The sequence below is a fragment of the Electrophorus electricus genome, chromosome 13, assembly GCF_041902795.1.
Source record: "Electrophorus electricus isolate QZ-2024a chromosome 13, ASM4190279v1, whole genome shotgun sequence".
Lineage (NCBI taxonomy): Eukaryota > Metazoa > Chordata > Actinopteri > Gymnotiformes > Gymnotidae > Electrophorus > Electrophorus electricus.
The window spans coordinates 8,056,941-8,077,500 of NC_137509.1; the positions used below are offsets into that span (position 1 = coordinate 8,056,941).

General features: G+C 46.6%; 1 protein-coding gene across 6 annotated transcripts in view; it reads left to right on the forward strand.

Moving 5' to 3' along the window:
* dnah2 (dynein, axonemal, heavy chain 2) overlaps nt 1-20,560 on the forward strand; it is a 104,801-nt gene that overhangs the window by 23,021 nt on the left and 61,220 nt on the right. For all 6 annotated transcript variants that reach the window (XM_081694667.1, XM_081694669.1, XM_081694670.1 and 3 more), the window contains exons 12-28: nt 1,175-1,304; nt 1,845-2,027; nt 3,544-3,758; nt 4,099-4,245; nt 5,339-5,495; nt 7,646-7,885; nt 8,099-8,287; nt 9,139-9,286; nt 9,860-10,052; nt 10,804-11,004; nt 11,180-11,336; nt 11,620-11,794; nt 14,125-14,288; nt 14,504-14,665; nt 15,247-15,350; nt 16,656-16,812; nt 18,127-18,209. In XM_081694667.1, coding sequence (XP_081550793.1) covers nt 1,175-1,304; nt 1,845-2,027; nt 3,544-3,758; nt 4,099-4,245; nt 5,339-5,495; nt 7,646-7,885; nt 8,099-8,287; nt 9,139-9,286; nt 9,860-10,052; nt 10,804-11,004; nt 11,180-11,336; nt 11,620-11,794; nt 14,125-14,288; nt 14,504-14,665; nt 15,247-15,350; nt 16,656-16,812; nt 18,127-18,209 — 2,805 coding nt within the window. The remainder of the gene's footprint in view (nt 1-1,174; nt 1,305-1,844; nt 2,028-3,543; nt 3,759-4,098; nt 4,246-5,338; nt 5,496-7,645; nt 7,886-8,098; nt 8,288-9,138; nt 9,287-9,859; nt 10,053-10,803; nt 11,005-11,179; nt 11,337-11,619; nt 11,795-14,124; nt 14,289-14,503; nt 14,666-15,246; nt 15,351-16,655; nt 16,813-18,126; nt 18,210-20,560) is intronic.

The following is a 20,560-nucleotide window of genomic DNA, read 5'->3' on the forward strand; positions in this document are numbered from 1 at the left end:
TTCTTTTTGATTACTGAGGTCAAGGTTCACACTAGACTTAGGGTTATACTTTAAAATTCTTCATATATATGGCCTTGGTCTCCAAGTTATCCGTGACCTAGGTATTTTTGTACGTGCCTGCCTGACTCCACTGTTAATACCCCCTCCGTACCCATTCTCTGGCCTGACTTCCCTCGCAGTTCCCATGACTTTGGCTCCATGTGAATCTTTGCATACATAATTTACGTGGATGATCGATATGCATATATATGCACCCAATTCAAATGCATGTTGAGTCTAAATATATGAGCTGAACACCACGATTACTGTGCTGTGCTGTGGGTGTACGGGTGGGTGCTTGTGTGCTGGGTAGTTAGTATGTATCTAGTCGGCTGGTTGGGTAGTGCAGGGCAGAGAAGCGTTACTCCCTGTGGGCCCTGTTTCCCCTTATTGCCATTCACAACTGTTTGTGACAGCAGGCAATTTGGCTCTTCATCTGAATGCTATCATGAGCAGTGGACAGGCTGTGTGGGTGTGGGTGCATACGCATGTAGGGATGTGTGTGTGTGTGTGTGTGTGTGTGTGTGTGGATTGGCTCTTGGCCTCCAGAGACCGCTGGTCTCCTGGCTCACCCTCCCTGCTGTCGGACCTTGGGAGAGCGATCGGTGTGCGTTTGTGCCTGACGGACAAGATGATGGATTGGGGTCGAGGGAGGTCGAAGGGTTGGGATGTTGTTGCCAAGACAAACAGCTGTGCTTGTGTCTAGGGCAGGTGTTTCATAGGGCAGCCGCATATTGAGAGCAGCCACACCAACACCAGGCTTCATTTACGGCCGTGTGCGTGCGTACGTGTGTGTGGGCGTGCCTGCTTGTTTGTTTCTGGCCTTTGTTTGATGCCTTTAAATAGGAGACGCAGGGATTTGTTTGTGGTACACACCGTCAGGGTCTGCCTGCCTCACTCTCTAGTCTTCATACTGTCCTTGGGTTATTGTGTTGCCAACTTTGTTTTGTTTCTTGGTATGAATGGATGGCACAAATTGGTTTTTCAGAACGTCCACATGCTCTCCAGTTCTGTTTGTTTCTCCTCGTTGAGTTTCTTTTCTACAATGTTTCTTTTCCTCACTTTGCAGTCAATGGCATCTTTGGTTGTTTGCACATATGTTTGCGTGTGTGTGTCTGTGCGTCTGCGAGTACAGGTTCCGAGCAGGTGTAAAGGATCTCGAGGTGATGATGCAGAACTTGATCACCTCAGCATTTGAGACAGTCAGTTCCGTGGAGGAAGGTGTTCAACTTCTTGATGTCTTCCAGCACCTGTCTGCTCGAGAGGTCTTACTTCTTTTTACACACACACACACACACACACACACACACACACACACACACACACACACAGCCACACCCACATACACACACAAAACACACACACACACACACAGAGCTGTATAGACTCCACTTGAAACACATGTGCTATAAAAGCAGAAAACTTCTTCCCACCTTTCTCTGAAAATAAAGGAAGCTTTGGTTGAAGGTATTTAGATATGGTGTCGTATTAACCGGCCTCCTTATCGCTGGGAGGCCACACAGCAGCTCCTGTTCTCTGCCTTGCTTGGACTCTGCCTCAGATCAGCTCTTATTAATGTTCCAGACCCTTTCAGACATAGAGCATGTAGAGCAGGTGTTACTGCCCCATGCACACACACCCTTGGCTTTCTGTTACATGTCATTAGGATCAGTTTACCTCAGTCTAAGGTATTGTCATGGTTTCACTCGCTCTCCATTTCCTTATTTTTCTATCCTTATCTTTCTCTCTTCTGTGTCTCTCTCTCTCTCTCTCTCTCTCTCTCTCTCTCTCTCTCTCTCTCTCAGGCCATTAAGCGGACTATAGACAGAAAGACATTGGATGTGTACTCTCTGTTCAGTAAGGAGTTGTATCTGGTGAATAAGGAGTTGAGCTGCAAGGTGTTCCACACTCCTGCTCACATGCCTTGCAATGCTGCCCAGGCGCACCGGGCCCAGGCACTGCGCCACCGCACAGAGAGACCAATGGAGGTAGGTGTGTGTGTGTGTGTGTGTGTGTGTGTGTGTGTGTGTGTGTGTGTGTGTGTGTGTGTGTGTGTGTGTGTGTGTGTGTGTGTGTAAAAACCTGCGTGAATGCAACATATTGCAGTCACAGAGTTTGACGTCTGGTATGAAGTGCAGTGTTAGGAGCAGATGGATCACTCACTCAAAAGATTGTAGGACATCTGAGGAAGTCATACATAGCCATTCATTCCAGTCCCAGAGCAGCCCTTTGAAGCTACGCATCAGCAGCCCAGAGAGGATGAACCCTCATGCTGTATAATCCCACAGTATAGTCCATAAGGAGACTACGGGAGCCTAATAGCTGGGCCGTACCCAGGGTGTACACAGACTTGGATCAGCCCATGTAGGTGAGCTCTGTGGGACTTTCGCTACAAATGAATTCGATTACTGCCTATCCTCTCCACTGATCTGAGACTGGCCGGTGTCACAGTGCAGCTTAACTGCATTGCAAAGCCATGTAAAGTGTGTGCTGTGGGGATGAGCAGGGCCCAGGGCTGGTGCTGCTGCATTGCTAAGGTTGCTGGTGAGGGGGAGGGGTCTGGGGGGAGGGGACGTGGCCCTGCGCTTGAGCTCAGCCAGGCACCTTCCTGCCTCCCAGGGCCTAACACTATTAAACCCGGCCGCTACTCGCAACACACAACAGTGCCACACCCCTCTCTCTCTCTCTCTCTCTCTCTCTCTCTCTCTCTCTCTCTCTCTCTCTCTCTCTCTTTTCCTCACTCTCTTCCACACTTTCTGTCTTACTCTTCTTTCACTCTCCATCTTTTTTTCTGTCTTTTTTTCTGTCTCTCTCTCTCTCTCCTTCATTGGATCTTTCTCTGTCTCTTTTCTTCGTTTCACTTTCTGCCCCTCTTTCTCTTTTCACTCTCTCTCTCTCTTTCTCTCTGTCTCTCAGTCCCCTCTCCAGCCTCCTAAACCCTCTCAGTTTACTGAGATTGCTGCCTCACCGCTGTGTTTAAATTCAGTTTTCCGCCTTCATTAAGAGCACAATTAAGAACAGGAGAGAGCTTTTATTGTACACAGATATGATTGGTTTGCATTTCCCTGCACATTATAAATGCAAAAAAAAAGCTTCCTCAGAAATAAACAAAAGGCAGGATGCAAAGCTGACTGTTGGCTGTGTGAGGGATTGATCTTGGGGAATTTCTTAGCCTCATGCAGTTTTTAGCTGTGAGATGGTGTGTTTTAGATTTTGCCATTTGGGTCTTGTGTGTGTTTGTCTCACTGAACTTCCTGAGCAAATGTTATTTGTTTGTAAACTGGTGTATTTTGGTTCAGTGCATGGTAAACTTCAATAACTCAGCTGTGTATATGTGTTTATGAGAGCCTGCCTTTTTTGTACAGGATATACAGATTGAGTTTGTTGTGTGCATTTGTATGCATGTATGTGGTGTGTGTGTGTGTGTGTGTGTGTGTGTGTGTGTGTGTGTGTGTGTGTGTGTGTGTGTGTGTGTGTGTGTGTGTGTGCACATGCCCTCCATAGGTCCTGCAGCATGCTTACTTCCTACCCCACACTGGCAGTTGGGAGGAGGCGTGTGTGGCTCACAGACAGCTGGTGCAGCAGCTGGATGAGCTGGTCAGGAGGATGTTCAGTGAGTGGAGCCAGAGCCTGGACCGCCACAGCCTCAAGAGACTGGAGCAGCCGCTCATGGTCCGCTGCAAGGAGAAACCAGGCATGCTGGACGTCAACTTTGACAAGTACGCACCTCCACACACACAACCAGAGAGAAATATACATACACAAGTGCACATACTAAAGCTGCTCACATCATGTCTATATAGCTGGAAGCTGTTAGAACTTGTATATAAAAAGCCAAATTCCTCTTAGGTTCAGCTGCAGTGGACAATGACAATTTTGTCTCAGTTGCATGTGAGTTTGGGTTTTAACTAAGTAGTTGTGGCTGTAGACATCATCAGCTGTGGTTCAAGTTACAGTTACTTACTCTTACACAAACACTCACTCACCTAAATATAAACATGTGTGATTTGGGCACTGGTTCATTTGTAAGAGCCTGGCACTTTTGGGTTGGTTGTGCAGGAACCTCCTGAAGATGTTTAATGAGATTCATTACTGGGAGCGACTGCTGTTTGAGATTCCACACTACGTATCTGAAGTCTACCAGCGCAGAGATGATCTGCGTACTCTGAGGGAGAGTGTGCTGCTGGTGGTTAGAGATTACAACAGGTCTGCACAACTCTAACTAAAGTAACACACACACACACACACATCTAATCATGGGTATATCTCATGTGTATGGGCTTTGTTCTCATATACACAGCCTCTCCTTGCTCCAGTTTGTGGGTGAAGGTTACCACATACCTCCTCTAGCGCATACCACCTGCCTTCCATGTAGCACTGTCAAGTGCCTCAGGGTGCCCGGAGGACAATGCTAAGTGCTTCACTGTGCCCTGCAACTACGCAAATGCCCAGATGACTGGTGCATTACATAGCAAAGGGGAAGACTCTGCAGTCCTTCCGATCCGGAAAACAAGACCAATTGCACATTGCACAGCTGAGATGCGAATCACAGAGGCGACTTGCCTTTCTCCTCTGCCAAGGGCTTCTCCCATGCTCCTGTTTCCTGGGAGGACACAACTATAGCCCTCAGATTATAATAACCCACATCTATCATTACTGAACACTGTGTTCATTTATAGTTATATGGTTATATATTATTTATACAGGCCTTGAAGGTTTTTAGTACATGCATACTTGAGTTCTCTGTAAGCCTTATGCAAACACACACTCTGCCATGAAATGAAATGGTCTTGAATGCACACAAACTCTTCCTCTGGGATTAAACAATTCACTCTCATGCTCCTGACCCATTCAGTAGAGTCCCTTGCTCACACAAGCATTTCAGTGTACATGAACTCTCATATGCACACTCTTATTATGCATCTAGACACACACACACCCCAATACTACTTCAGGGTTAAGTGGTGAATCATCACCAGCAACACTGTCACCACGTTTAAAGCATTATAGAGAATCCAACTGGAAATAAACACTTACCCAACAAAAGTCAAAAGAGCATTTCCCCCTGGACTGCATTCACTTAAAAATACATTCAGCAATGTTGATTAACCAAACATTAAATCACTGTGGTTACTGTGTATATGAAATGGGTTTGCGTAGTTTTGTAAAATGTAGAAAAGACGATGTTTTGCTAATGTGTATAAATCACTAAGTGGAAAAATAACAACAGAATTTATATTTATTTATTTATTTGTTTATAGAAACATGAGCATGCTAACTTTTGCACACACTCACTCAGGATTATTGAGGCCCTTTCCACAGACGCGCTGGGCCTGTTCCGGGACCGGATCCGCTATCTGGATAAAAAGCTCCAGCCGGGCCTGTCCAGACTGTTGTGGTCGTCCAAAGGAGCATCCGGCTTCTTCATCAGCGACTGCAGACTGCATGGCAGCAAGGTCACCAGCCACTAACCCCCTCATGACAAAACAAAGCCGTGCCCTTCACACCCCAACAGATGGCAATGTGATCGCGTGTGCTGCTGCGGAAGACGAGGAGAAGGACTCCGCTAGGGGGATCCTAGAAGTCCGCCTGAAATGAGTTTAGATTTGTCTCAGCACGTGTGCCTGGAGCCTGTCTCTTCCAGGTGGTACTGCTGGACAGTCAGATGAGGTTCAGGAGGCGTACTGTGCAGACAGCCATCGGCTCCAGTGGAAGCAGAGGCCATGTACATAAGTAGCCATTAAAGCTACTTGTATGAAATCAGTAAAGCCCAATTTAAGTCATTTAGTTCAGCTTAGTCAGTTGTAAAGCATAGTGCTGAGGTGAATCAGAGAGTGTAAGAACACTCTGACTAAGAATTAGGTTCAAAGAGCTTGCAGGAAGATGTTCACAGAGGGGATGCATTGAGTGCATTAATAGAACAAGTGGAAAAACCCTTTAAAATTTGTCTCTCAAAAGAAGAAGCAGCAGCTCTGTGGAGATATACACCAACACTTGCACACGAAACAACATGAATGAATGACGCAGTCTCGAGGAAGACCTTTCCTGAAGTTTAATAATATCACAGCTACTTTTACAAATCACTGTGTAGGAGTTGACCAGACACTGATGTGTGTGACTAGTTTACATGAGCGAGGGTTCCCATGTAGTGAAAGGGAAGGAGACTCAGGAGGGCAAGAAACTGAAGTGTTTTTCAGTCTGCAGCAGAAGTGGCATCTGACCTGAATGTCAAACATTTGCACATGTAGCACATTTAGCCTGGGTCTTTGTCAGATGTACAACTACCATGTGCATACAGGAATGAAGAGGATCAGCGAGTCCCTTTCTGTTTTAGGAAGGACTGTGATGCATAGTTATCCATTTTTGCATCCCATTAATGCTTTTGTCAAATTCTTTCATTGTGACACATTTCTATGCTATAGTAGATTTGCAGTGTCATTGCCATGGCCATCAGAAACATATTAACCAGAGATGTGTGTCTACTGTGGCTGTCTGCCCATCATCCAGATTCTATATTAAGCAGTAATATATTATAAAATGGCATTGGCCTCGAGTGATGTGGTAAACACACACACACACACACACACACACACACACACACACACACACAAGATGAGGGATCCTCAGTAATAGATGCAACACATGCACTGCTCAGCAAAAAAAAAACAAAAAAGCATCAGCATCCTCAATGAGAGGCAGCCAGCCTTGGTGCAGTGCCATGGCCTGACTGCTCTCTCTGTCTCTCCTTCTCTCGCCCTCTCTCTCTCACTCTGCTAGTGAGTGTGTGTCATTGAAAGTGAGCTGTGTGTATGTGTGTGTGTGGAGTGGGGTAGGGTGTGGGCAGGGGTGGGGGGGGGTCAGGATCTCGTCAAATTCTGTGTCAGACATTGGTGGAGCCCAAAGTCAAGAGCTGGCAGCAGCTTAGTGGTGAAAGAGTGTGGATAGTACAGGAGTACTGTCTAACACATCTGAGCTGACATGATGGAGAAGAGGTTTGGAAACCACATGGTCACATTACACACATACACACACACTCACACTTTCACACAAACACGTACGGTAGACTTCACACTTGCACTCACATGCTAACACACACACACAAACGCCCGGTAGAACACAGATAGATTCTACCATCTTCTCCCTTTGAGGCTTATTCCATGCTGCGTTCTTTATCCTGTGAAAGCCATGAAATCCAGATATGTGGGCTTGGTTCTGGAGCTGGGGGTGAGAGGGAGATTACTCTTCATATGAGATGGGCCCGGGTTTAGTCAAAAAAAAAACACCCCACTCTGAACCGTCTGAACAGCATCTCAGTAACACCAAACCTCCACAGACTGCACGAGGAGTGGCTGGCTATGGAAAGCCTGATACTTTAAGGATAAGGCCTGTCTCCTTTGATTTGAGGCATACCATGTGGATGAGTGCAGGAGCTGGAAATGATATGCTTCCAGTGTAATGTGCACAGTTAAAATAAAGGAGACACAGACTGCAGATAAATCCTATAGGAAAGCTTGTGTAGTGAATGTCAATGTAGATTATTTTACTTTCCCCCTCTTTCTATCTTCTCTTTTCTTCTCTTTTCTTCTCTTCTCTTCTACTCCTACAGGTGCAGTTAATGGTAGATGAGTATAAGGCTGCTAACCTGGCTATCTCTAAGCACTGTGCTGAGATGAGAGAGTTACTGCTGGTGCGTGTGGATGGCAGGACAGTGTACAGAGACCTGGAGTTTGAGGAGGACCAGCAGAGCCATCAGCAGAGCCAGCTGCTCCGACTCCAAGCTGAACATCACGACATCGTCAGCATCTTGAACCGGGTCTACGAGACCTTCCGCACTGATGGGCCAGAGGTCACTTCTTCTCTTTTTTATGTAATCAACTTTGTGTGCAGCATGCTCATAAACTGGGGAGTATTTATGCATTTGTTATGTGTTCACAGGTGCATGCCTCTCCAGCGTGTGTGTGTGTGTGTGTGTGTGTGTCTGGCAGATGATGCTACTGTGTAAATGTGTGTGCATTCAGAACAGGTGTGACATAGTGTGTGTGTGTGTGTGTGTGTTCAGGTGCAGCAACACTGGGTGACATACACTGAGAAGATAGACCGTATGGTGGAGGAGTCTTTGCGTCTGAACATTAAGTGGTCCCTGCTGGAACTCTGTAAAGCAATCAATGGAGACAGCAAGACTTCTCCTAACCCTCTATTCAGAGTACAGGTGGTTTTGAGACAGGATATGCCAGGGTCTCCTCCTCAGGTGCACACACATACACCATACAGTACAAAAAACATGAACTATTAATGAATATGTTGTCGCAAAGTGCACTGACCTGGTAATAGATACAGTAGATATAGCAGCTGACTCATTCGCTCACGCACATTTTTCTAGCATATCAGAGGGTATCAGAGGTTGCAGGCAGACCTAAACACTTCTTCACTTTCACATACCATATTTCTCAGCCACACTTACACAGATAACAGTGTTTCTTTAAAAGGATCACCAACGTCACATTTATTTAACTACAACCCTGATAGGTCTGAGACAAACTCAAAGTCTCCGTGGCCATGGGGTCAAAAAACTGCTTTACTTACAAAACAGAGCGAGCCAACTGTGTCCTTGTCTCATATGTACAGATCTGCTGGCCATGTAGTTTACATACAGCTTATGCACAGGGCCACAGTCCAGCAAAAGGGCACCCAAAACACTCCAGCCTCAATAAATCACCAAATAAATGCTACACTGCCTGTATCAGCATAGCTGCACCGTACACACCCACATGAGGAAATGTTAAACATATACCTCTCCCTGAGGCCTACATGTATATATTTGATCAGAAATCTGTAGAATATAATGTGAAAGTAATGCCTGGTCAGCTAAAATATGGAATAGAGAGAAAGAGAAGGAGGGAGAGAAAAAGAGATGTAATGTAACTTTCTTGAACTTTACTGACAGCGTTATTAGGTTCATTTTTTTGTGCTGGACAGAGCTGACATGGAACATGGGCAAAGTGGTCACAATACCAAAAGTAAATGTATTACTATAGAACTAGCTCACGTCAGACAGTGTTACAGCCTTCTCTGTGTGTGTGTTTTGTGCATCATTTCCAGATGGAGTTTTCCCCCTCTCTGCAGAAACTGGCTCAGATAGTGACCAGTATCAGCTCCCAGTTTATCAGTACTGTCTCGGTGTTCAAACGGCTTCCTGACCTGCTCACGCACAAGCGCTCACAGAGAAAACCTATCCACAATATCATCGGTACGGTCCCTTTTCCTTCATTCACATCTGTCCTTCTTTTCCGACCTTCATCCGTCCCTCCATCCCTCCCTCTGTTCCCTTTCCCAGTTTAAGTCTGCTCAGGCTTCATTTTTCCCGTTGTTTCTCTTTTGAAGACATTGCAAATGAACCTCCATTGTACTACCCCCCACTCAGACGCCCATGCCTTACATGTCCTAGCTTGGACCCTGTGCGATCCTGCTGCCCTCGTCCCCAGGCTCCTTTTCACCTTCATCTCTTCCCTCTTCACTGTGCTCCATCTCGTTCTCCTGCTCGCTCCCCTTCACTCACTGTGAGCCTTAATGGCTCACTCAGCTTCCTCGGACTCTGCATTCATGCTACTGGACAATAGAGCTTTTGTTAGGACAGACAAAGCTGATTATCTCCAATTGCTGTGGAAGGTACAGCGCCTTGCGCAGGGTTTATTTTCTATGATGTCCGTTAAACATGAAGTAGATTCAGCATGTGCAAACCTTTGTCAAAGGTCTGTTTCTCTCTCTCTCTCTCTCTCTCTCTCTCTCTCTGTCTCCCTCTCTCTCTCTCTGCCTCCTACAGAGCAGGACGAGGAGATCTGTAAGATCCAGGCTGCAGTATCTGCAGGCATGTCGGCTAACGCGGCTCACCTGCAGGCCTACCTGAAGACCTGGGACAAGCACCGCAAGATCTGGGAGATCAACAAAGACTCCTTCATCCGCCGCTACCAGCGTGTCAACTACCCCGTGTCGTCCTTCGACGCTGACATAGCCAGGTCGCTCCTGCGCTCTCCCGTTCTCTCATGGCCCTCTCTGCTTCCCTCCGCTTCTTTTTCCCTCTCAGTCCCCTCTTTTCCTTACTGGGATCACTTCACCTGGTTCTTGGAACGTCGTGCACTTCAACTGGCCTTGTGTTTGTCAGCACCTTCCCGTCAGCCCACGTTCTTGCTGTCCGCCTCCCGTTTATTCCTAACTGTGATCTTAAAAACCCTTTTGCCCCACCTTTTGCCCCACAAGGAGTCAGGAGTAGATGAATAACACTAGCCTATAGATTTTTATCCACACAGTCTCGCATATAAATCATCACCATGTTAATGTGGGTGGTGTGTGTGCTTTTTGTGTGCATGCGCACACGTGTGTTAGTTCGTCACATCAATGAAACACGTACACATTTGTGTGTTGTACAGAGGAGGCTTAATGAGCATGCTCAAGCATTAATTACCTTCTGCTGCATCAGGTCCATTTTGCCTTTGCTCATCTAGTTCTTTGCCCTTTAAAACTCATCAGTATTATGAAAAATTTTGCCCCCCCCCCAATATGTTTGCCCCCACCCCCACCCCAAGCAGGCACAAATGCCTATGTTGTTTTCATACACAGCCATTTGTTTTTTCTTGCCCTTTAGGCTTTTTCATGCTGTCGTCACACATTTCAAATCTAGGCTCATTCACACTTACAAATGGAGCACGTGTTTTCTCTCCCTCTCGCCATTCTGTCTTGCTCGCTTTTTCTCTCACTTGCTCTTTGCAGGTACACAGAAGTGGCAAATAATGTCCAGAAGGAGGAGACAGTGCTGAATGTGCAGTTTGTGCTGCTGGACTGCGCCCCGCTGAAATTCTCACTGGTGCAGCACTGTAATGAATGGCAGGGCAAATTCACCCAGCTCCTCAGCCTTATGGCTAGCACCAGACTCAGAGAGCTGCACTGCTTCCTGCAGGACAATGCACAGAGGTGTGTGTGTGTGTGTGTGTGTGCCTGTGTGTGTGTGTCTGTGAGTGTGTGTATGGACAGATGCATGTACATGTGTGGCTCTTGTATTACAGTAATGTCCATAAATGTTTCAGGTTATGTGTATTAGATAATAACAAATGCATTATTGTGTGTGTGTGTGTGTGTGTGAGATCAGACTTTCTCAGTCTCCTCAGACTCTGGTAGAACTGGGTGAGAGCCTGAAGCTGCTAGAGACTTTGCAGGGAGATGTGAGTAAGATCGAGAGCCAGATTCCTCCAATCCATGAACAGTTTGCCATCCTAGAGAAATATGAAGTCACCGTGGAACAAGACGTGAGTGTCACAGAGAGCATCTTAAATATTTTCACATACTCAGGAATCCTGACACATATTCATCTATTTCAAACAAGTATTCTTACTTCATCTATTTTCTTTTTTTCTGTGTTTTTGTGCTTATATTTTGTACCTTTTTATGTCTCTCTCCCTCTAACACAAATACATACATACATACACACACTGTCTCGCTCTATCCCCTCTATGGCTTTGTCTTTTTCCTCTATCTCTCTCTCTCTCTCTCTCTCTCTCTCTCTCTCTCTGTCTCTGACTCTCTCTGCAGATTCAGGAAATGCTGGAGGCTCTGAACGGGGAGTGGCTGTGGTTCCAGCAGGTATTGATTGACAGTGACATCATGCTGAAGAAAACCAAGGACAAGTTCAAGAGCAGTCTCATCTTCTCTGCTGAGGAGTTCAAAAAAAAGATGCAGACCACCTTGCAGGACTTCAGCAGTGCAGGTAATACACACCATGCACACACACACACATACACACACACACACACACACACACACACACACACACGCACACACACAGACACTCAGGCAATAATGGAACCCTCTTGTGCTAAAGTCCATCTCTAGTATTCTGCAAACGTACAGACACACTGTGGCCGGTTGAGAAAGCAGAGTGTTGCTGTGGGCTGTCGGAGAGAGGAGGCTGTGGTTATCTGTGCTGCTCTGAGAGAGGCACGTCTGGCAGGCCGGTAGCCAGCGGTGGCTCCACTCTCCCACTGAGCTCTTCTTATCTCTGCTGGGCTCTGCAGCTGGAGGTCACCCCTCTGCATGGGCCCTGCTGAAGGCTTCCTATCCCAGCATCCGCGTGGGGCCCAGACAGTTGTGGGGGTGGGAGAACCATTCACCCCACACAGGCAAACGAACACGCTGGAGCCAATTAAGTGTGCTGTAATTCTTCACGTGCTACAGCAGCTCACTGCTGTCGGGATGAGAAGCAGTCATGCTGACAGATCTTCTTTGGCGTATTCTCTCTCTCTCTTCCTCCCTCTCCCCCTGCCCCCCCCCTCGTGCTCTCTCTCTCTCTCTCTCTCTCTCTCTCTCTCTCTCTCTCTCTATATATATATATATATATATATATATATATATATATATATATATATATATATTTTTCTTTTTGTGTTTCTCTCTCGTTCTCCATCCTTTTATTTCTCTCACAGACTGTCGGGTCTCTCTGCACGTTTTCCTCCCTCATCGTGCATTCTGAGTGCTCCTTCCGTGCCATCTCCCCTGCGCCCCTCCTCCTCTCGCTCTTCTGTTGTTTATCCCCTATTTATTTTTGACTTCTATTAAAATTAGATTGAAAAGCTCCTGTTTCCTTGCTCATGTTCATCACCGCCTCGCCACAGGACTTGCAACAAAGTTGTGCCGTGTCAGAGAGTATGAAAGAGGACAAAGCTCCTGTCCTACTTTTCCTCCCCTGTTACTGTCATCCCTCTCTGTTATTTCCCTCCTTCAGTCATGGTTCCCCAGCCTCCTTCTCTCCTCCTCCCATGCTTCTATCTTTCACTTGCTAGGGAGTGACTGTAGGTAGCTGTGTGAAGTTTCTTGTCTTTTACTCCTCTGCGCGCTTTCCGCTTTTATTTTCTCTTCAGTATGAATTTAAAGTTTTTTCCTTAGCTCTCTTCATCTCTGATGAAGTTTTGGTTTCAGAAACGAGCCCAATTTCTTTAAACCTGCTACACGGCATAAGTGTTACGTGAACACGGATGATGTTTGCCCGCATTATTTCCCACAATCCCTTGCTCTTGCAAAGGACAGTGGCAGCTTCAACTTGTTGAGGAGCCTGGGATTGTTTGGATTGTTCTGGAAAACAATGGCCACCTCCAGTAGGTTAATGAGGCCAGGAAGCTGCTTTGTGCAGAATGAAATTAGTATTCCAGACAGAGCCACAGTCTCAGAAATATCAGAGTCATTCAGGCTTACTCTCACTGCACACTACTGTCAAGGTGCCCCCTCAAAATCTCATCTACGCTTCTGTATAGATTAACTTACATAACTATCATTTACTCTGTTAACGATCAAAAACTTGAACTACTCATCACTGGTCAGTGGCAATAATGGCAATTTGTTTAAACTGGTAATGCCAAAAAGGGCAACTTGTAAGCCTGGCTTTTTGACTAAGCTCATTATAAACCTAGTCACACAGGCTGACATCAGTAGTAGAACAGCACTGAGAGGAAAGACCCAACAGAACCTGCATATTCACAATGGATAAGAGTCTACAGTACAGTGTGTCTCCATGAAGAGGGACTTTGTGTGTGTGTGTGTGTGTGTGTGTGTGTGTGTGTGTGTGTGTGTGTGTGTGTGGGTGTGCTTGTCGGTGTGTGTGTGTGTGTGTGTGTGTTTTAGTCCTGTGACAAATAGGGTTATGGGGAGGAGAAGATCAAATATCTAATAACTCATAGCTGTGACATAGGCTGTGGGAGGTAGGGCCAAAATGGAGAACTGGGTCTGTGCCAAAACGCCTCTGTCTGTTAGTCTATCTGTAGGTTTCTCTCTCTCTCTCTCTCTCTCTCTCTCTCTCTCTCTCTCTCTCTCTCTCTTGCTACTTCTCTTTCTCACTGAGCAGGCATATAGCCTTACCTCATCATAACTAGTAGTGATAGTTTTCAAAAAGTTTCATCCATCTTTGAAATGTCTTTGTATTATAATTCTTTTGGGAAATCAGACCCTACTCAGTCCAACTATTAAACTGCGTAAAACAAAACAAAGCAAAGCAGGTGTGTTAAACCAGGTGTGTGTGTGTGTGTGTGTGTGTGTGTGTGTGTGTAGGTCCCTTTGGCAGTAATGTAAGCTCTGAGGCAGCCCTTGAGCAGATCGCTGTACTGCAAGTCCAGCTGGAATCTCTAAAGGAGGAGGAAGGCACAATAAGGCACGGCCTCAGCATCTTCAAGATTGAACAGCCCACTTCCAAAGACATCCAGAGCCTGGAGAAGGTGCACGTTAATTACTATTACTATAAAGCCACTCATGTAAAACATTACATCACAGTACACATGCACGGTACAGCTGTCTTGATTATACAGCAGTGCTGTTTCAAGGAAGCAGTTCAGGGAAGTCTCAGAGAACTTTATTGTTGCCTGCCTTTGAAATCATTATTTCTTCTGCAGCACATATATGTGTGTGTGTGTGTGTGTGTGTGTGCGTGTAGGATCTAGACCATCTGCAGCAGGTATGGGAGATCTCTCAGCAGTGGGATGCTCACTGGAATGAATGGAAGACTGGCGAGTTTGCCCTTCTACAGACAGAGAACATGGAAAACACAGCACAAACCATGTTCAAGAAACTCCACAAACTTAGCAGAGATCTTAAGGCGAGTATTTATTCCACTCTCCACAGCCCCTATCTCTTAAATTTGTAGTTTTCGATGAAATTTCGAGTTTCGTGAGTCATTTCAAAGAGATTTCTAAAATAGTTGATCTTTAGTTAGGTTTTTCTTTTAGCTTCTTGTTCACTCCTTATTCACAAACAGAGTTGGCCCCCTACCAAGACACACCACGCCAACATCTTCTGTTGCATTTGGGCCAGAGTACCTTCCACCCACTTCCCCCTTAACACACACTCCAGACTCTGCCTAACTCATGATAGGCACTCTTTTGTTTAGCTAATTATCCTCTAAAGCTAATTTAGTTTCACTTCTCAGTAACTTCACTGTCATTAGTCTGTCATTAGCTTTAAGCAGATTAGAAACACCTGCTTGATTGAAGCCCCCTGGGTGCACTTTTAAACTGACTGGGGATCAGTGGATCATGGCACAATGCTCAGCTCTTAATGATTTACCCTGCAGTGGGATAGTGATGATTAAAGTATGTGTGAAGAGACTGATGGTCTTGTGTAAGTGGCCTTTTGAAGGACTATTTTACAGTGGAGTCTGATGTTGGGGTGTCCTTGTAGGATAAACAATGGGATATAGTGGAGTTCTCCAAGAACAGGATTGAGCAGTTCAAGAGAACTATTCCACTAATCTTGGACCTGAGGAATCCAGCCATGAGGGAGAGGTAAGGAAGATACACACACACACACACACACACACACACACACACACACACACACACACACACACACACACACACACACACACACACACACACACACACACACAGGTGTCACTATCATTATCCTGACTGGTTATCTTCCAGGCACTCTGGCTCCCTGATGTGCCTTTACACTTTCAGTCAAATAAGCCCACATCCGTCCTGTCACCCGTTGTGTGTGGGAATCCATTTCCCCTCCCATCTGTGTAGAGCACTTACTCATGGAGCATCTGATCAGGGCTTGGTTGAGAGGTCAGACCTACAACAGATGCAGCCAGGGCCTGGGCCAAGTGAGCTGTTCTCAGATCAGCGATTCCCTTCTCTCCTGTCAGTTAAAGCTCACTCACTCTCCCTGCCACTGCTTCTCTCCCACCCATCACTATCTCCTGCTGTCCGTATGAAGACAAAATGACGCGTCTTCCTATCGACACGCTAGCCATTTTTTCCCCAGGACCCTGTCACACTTCCTGTCTGTTCTCAGACCGGCCGCAGTGCTCCCAAAACAACAGCCCATCCGGCACGATCAGACCTGTTTTGACAGCCCCGGCAGAGACAGCCCAAACGGCCTCAGATCCCCCCCTGATAGCAGGCAGTTAATCACCACTGATGTAACCCTCTGCAAGATGCTCCCTAGCATCCTCAGTTAGCCTAGGGTGCACGCCAGGGGAAACGGAGGAAAATAAACATAAGAGCATCTGATGTCATGGAGCGACAGAATGAGAGAGGCAGAGGAAGAGGGCAAAGGAGGAGCTCGGCTGGGCGAACTCCTCCCAGACGGCCCAGGCCAAACGTCAACGGCGCGTGAGGTTGGCTGAACGTCAGCTCAACATGAGGAGCATGGGAATGCTGGGAACACACGGCACACTGGTAGCCCTGGAAGATTTCCTTTAACAGAGACATGCCAGATGTGTTGAGTGACTAGAACATGTCCCATCGGTGAACTCTAGCATTTATGAGCTGTCATTGGCTCACACATCTATTGTGGAGACACCTGGCCAGCATTGCTGCTGCCCGTCTGAACATTAAATGTGGACCAGTCTCAGGTGACTGAACACCCTGGAAGGTTTTACACAGAAGATGTCTTTCCCAGCTACTGATATTAACTTAAGCCCATAATTGTTATAGTCTATGCTATAAACCATAATATTTCTCATTTAAACACCCAGTTTTTCTTTTCTAGTATACTGGGGTCGATTCAGGACCAGACTCTGTCCCTTGCAGGTGTTCGCTCTTTCTGTTTTAGCTCATGCGAGTGTTTCTGCATTTCAGGCATTGGAACCAGATCAAGCACGAGGTGCAGCGCTCCTTTGACCAGAACAGTGCGGACTTCACACTGGAGAAGATTGTGGCTCTGGGCCTGGACCAGCATGCCGAGCACATCTATGAGATCTCTACAGCTGCCAGCAAGGAGCTCTCCATAGAGCAGGTAGGGGCAGTGCCCAGCCAGCCACCTACCACCTACCACGTCTGTGTGGACGATATCCTCCTCAAATTTCTCACACCTCCTCAGCTCTCTCGTGCTCTCTTTTTTTTTCTTTTTTCCTCTCTCTCTCTCTCTCTCTCTCTCTCTGTACGTGCTGTTTATTCACACTGGCTCTCTCATCCTGCTCCCACTCTATTTACTGACACTTTCTTTGATGGTGAGGTTAAGCCTCTGTGTGTTGCGCTCCTGCTCTCTGTCCCAGCAGGCAAAGTCCCGTGAGGCTGTTCAAATGAGCGCTGCAAAAGCAAGGTCAGTATTAGAAGGTAGAGGTCACCAGAGAAAGGTCAGCGATGGTACCCTGAGACTAACTGAACATCCTCACACACAGAGGGACCTTGCACTGGCCCCTGTGCAGCTACGGTTCACAATAGACGTGTAGCTGCGAGGGCAGAAAAAAGGGGGAGGGGGGATCTGAGGCTAGACTGTAAAAAAATCTTAGGGTCAGAGCAGCTATCCAATTCTACCGCTGAAAGCAGCTGCGTGATTGGCCAGGACGGGCGGTGCGTGCTGAGTGCTGTGTTGTGACTGGCTGAGGCAGCTCTCCGAGGGCTGCAGCTGAAGGTCCTCTGTGGCAGCCACGGGGGAAATGAGCCCTGCACTTCATTTCCTGCACCTCCGCCCTCAGTGGGCCTCTGGAGCAGCTTCTCCCTCCGCTGCCCGCCTGTCAGCCCCACTTCACTCTTTCCCTCTCATTTCTCCTCTCTCTCTCTCTCTCTCTCTCTCTCTCTATCTTCTCTTTCTCTTTCTTTGTCTCTCCTCTCGCTCGATGCATCTGTCTCTCGGGATTCGCCAACATGCTTTTCCATGCACACAGAGGTTACAAAAACACAGTTTTAGTGGGTGAGCGGCGGTGGGAGAGCATACCTGTTGGAAGAGTCTTGAGACCCCTGAAGCACAGTGCAGTTCACTTAGAAGTCATGTTAGAGAGAGAGAGAGAGAGAGAGCGAGAGAGAGGACCAGATAGTGAGAGGGAGAGGGAGAGGGAGAGTAAATAGGAAGCGACACGGGTGCATTCCTCCACATGGCTGGTGCTTCTCGAATGAGCTTCCCTGTAATATTTTGTGAAGACAGGACTGCGCTGGTCTTTCAGATCAGTGTCCTCCCTCTGTATCAAGCCTCCTGAGACGTTACCCAAACTGCAGGCTGCCCATCAAGCTCAGCCCCCTCCCGGCACTCAGACGGGAGGAACAGTGTTCCTGTTAACGGGAAAAGAAATCACAGGCCCCTGCTCATGCTCCACTTTGATATTTTCCACAGTCACTGGAGGGAATCACCAAGACCTGGGAAGACACGTGCCTGGACATCATTCCCTACAAAGACAAAGGTCACCACAGGTTGAGGTGAGGAAGGGGAAGACTAAAGGTCGTGGGCTCTGAGGTCAAGAGGTTATAGACACTCAGGTGCTCAGTAAGAGGCAGCTGAGAGAGTTAATGAGGTGATTAGAGCTTACTCCAGTGCTCTTTATTTTAGTAAGCTGGGCTGTATGTCCTTAGGCACCTGATTTAGGGATAGTCATGCTTTAAATGGCAATTAAGGTAAATTGGTACTCAGCACTGTTATCAGCATCTGTTTCCTCAGTTTAGATTTAGAGAAGCCCTAAAGTACACCAGCTAACATGAACCTTTGGATGCAGTAAGTGTCATTAATTCATGTCCGTGATTAATGACAATGGTAATGATGATGTTATTCTGAGGGTCTGCTACCAAAACCAGGAAAACACAGTTATATTTTCCTTCTGGGCCAAAAGTGTAACCAGAGCATAGTGAGACAAGACAGTATACCAGTAGAAGTAGCGAGTAGTCACAGTCTGTTTTTTGGGTAAACAGCTCAAGTTTATTTTTGGTGCTTCAACAGAAACAACAATTCTGATGCCGCCTGTCTCAATAATGCCCTGTTATGACATCCTGTTTGGGGAAAATTGCAACAAATAAAAAGACCACTTACACACACACACACACACACACACACACACACACACACACACACACACACACACACACACACACTGGTGGGCATTCCACCCATCCAAATCAATCATTCCTCACTGTAGGTCGTCTTTGAATGTCTGACCTCTCTTAGTACATGCACACAGCAGCACAACGATTGCTCCCAGGCCCCATGGGCCAAAACAGCCCACGTAGGGGTAATTCTTTTAAAAAGGCAACAATCTAAAACTCTGTGAGGGGACACAGTATGGAGCTATATGTGAGCACGCAAACACACACACACACACACACACACACACACACACACACACACACACACACACACACACACATCTAAACCTGGCCACAGCCACACTGTCTTGTGTACCCAGTCATTACAGTCCTAGCCCTTTAGCAGCGTCCCTCCTTTTTAATTGGAGAGTTGTCCTGATTGACTTTGCTTAATAGATGTATTGAATTATTTTTACCATGGCTTAATTGAACTATAACTTTCATGTGTTCCCAGTCGAAGGGTAATTGGCGGTTTTGTGCGGAGAGGGAAGCCGTCCGCAGAGGGGCCGTTACCAGCTTCATCAGACGCAGCGTTATGGTGCCTTAATGTGAATATATTAGCACCAGAGCAGGCCAGCAGCATAAAACAGACCATTCCTCAATATGATGGAATAGTCCGCTGCAGGGCCAGCACGGCTACATGCAAGAGCGTAGTAATTCATGTGGCATTACAGTATTAGTCTGGGTGGCATACCCACCAGCCCCCTAGGCACACAGAGGGAGGGAGGGAGAGAGGGAGAAAGGAGGAGACAAAGACAGGAAGAGAAAGAGAACGGAGAAATGCAGAAAGCAAATGGCAGTAGGGTGTGAACAGGCCACGCCGTGTGGGTAGTGTAAGTGCTTTTGCAGAGTCCAGCACTGCTCCTTTTACTAAAGCCCTTATCAGTGACCAGGCACCTTGACCTCTCCCTGAAGCACATTACCATCAACACCCGCCAAAACACGGCCAAATTAGGTCAAGGGGCGAAAAGGTCAAGACTCTCTTGAGTAACTAAAACTCATCTATCTCAAAATAAATTCATCCTTTGGGACAAGGAAGAAACCTTGATTTGGATGAGCTCAATTTATGATATTAGCGTTGTGTTGTTTGGTGGGGACCATCAGGGAGTTTCATACAGCACAAGTTAATGCCAGAGCCTGAGAGAAGTCAAGAAGAGAGAAGAGACACTGTATGTAATCTGGTAGAATCATTTGTACAACTAAACTCAATCCCTGGGGTTGAAAGTTTGGTGGAAATGGCCCTGGGCACATGCATATTCAGCTTGAGGCTGTGTGTGTGTGAGCATGGGTGTGTGTGTTTGAGTGTGTGTAAGCACTGGAAATAATGTTGAATGAAGCATTGTTTGTATCATGCTAAAGTCTGTTAGAGTAATGCTCTTGGTTTGGGTAAGTGTATTTTTATCATTGTGTGGGTGAGAAACAGAGCAGGTGAGTGCCGGTGCATGCCCATGTTTTTGCACACTTTCCTTTAAGTGTACAGCATGTGTACTAGGATCTGTGTTTTTAATATATTGTGTATAAGTGTGTCTGTGTGTGTGTGTGTGTGTGTGTGTGTGTGTGGAGATAAATCTGTGTGTATGTGTGTCTTAACATGCAGAGTGTAGGGTGTATGTGTGTGTGTGTGTGTGTGTGTGTGTGTGTTTGTGTGTGTGTGTGTGTGTGATGTGTAAGGCCCTGAAGGCTGAGCTATCTTT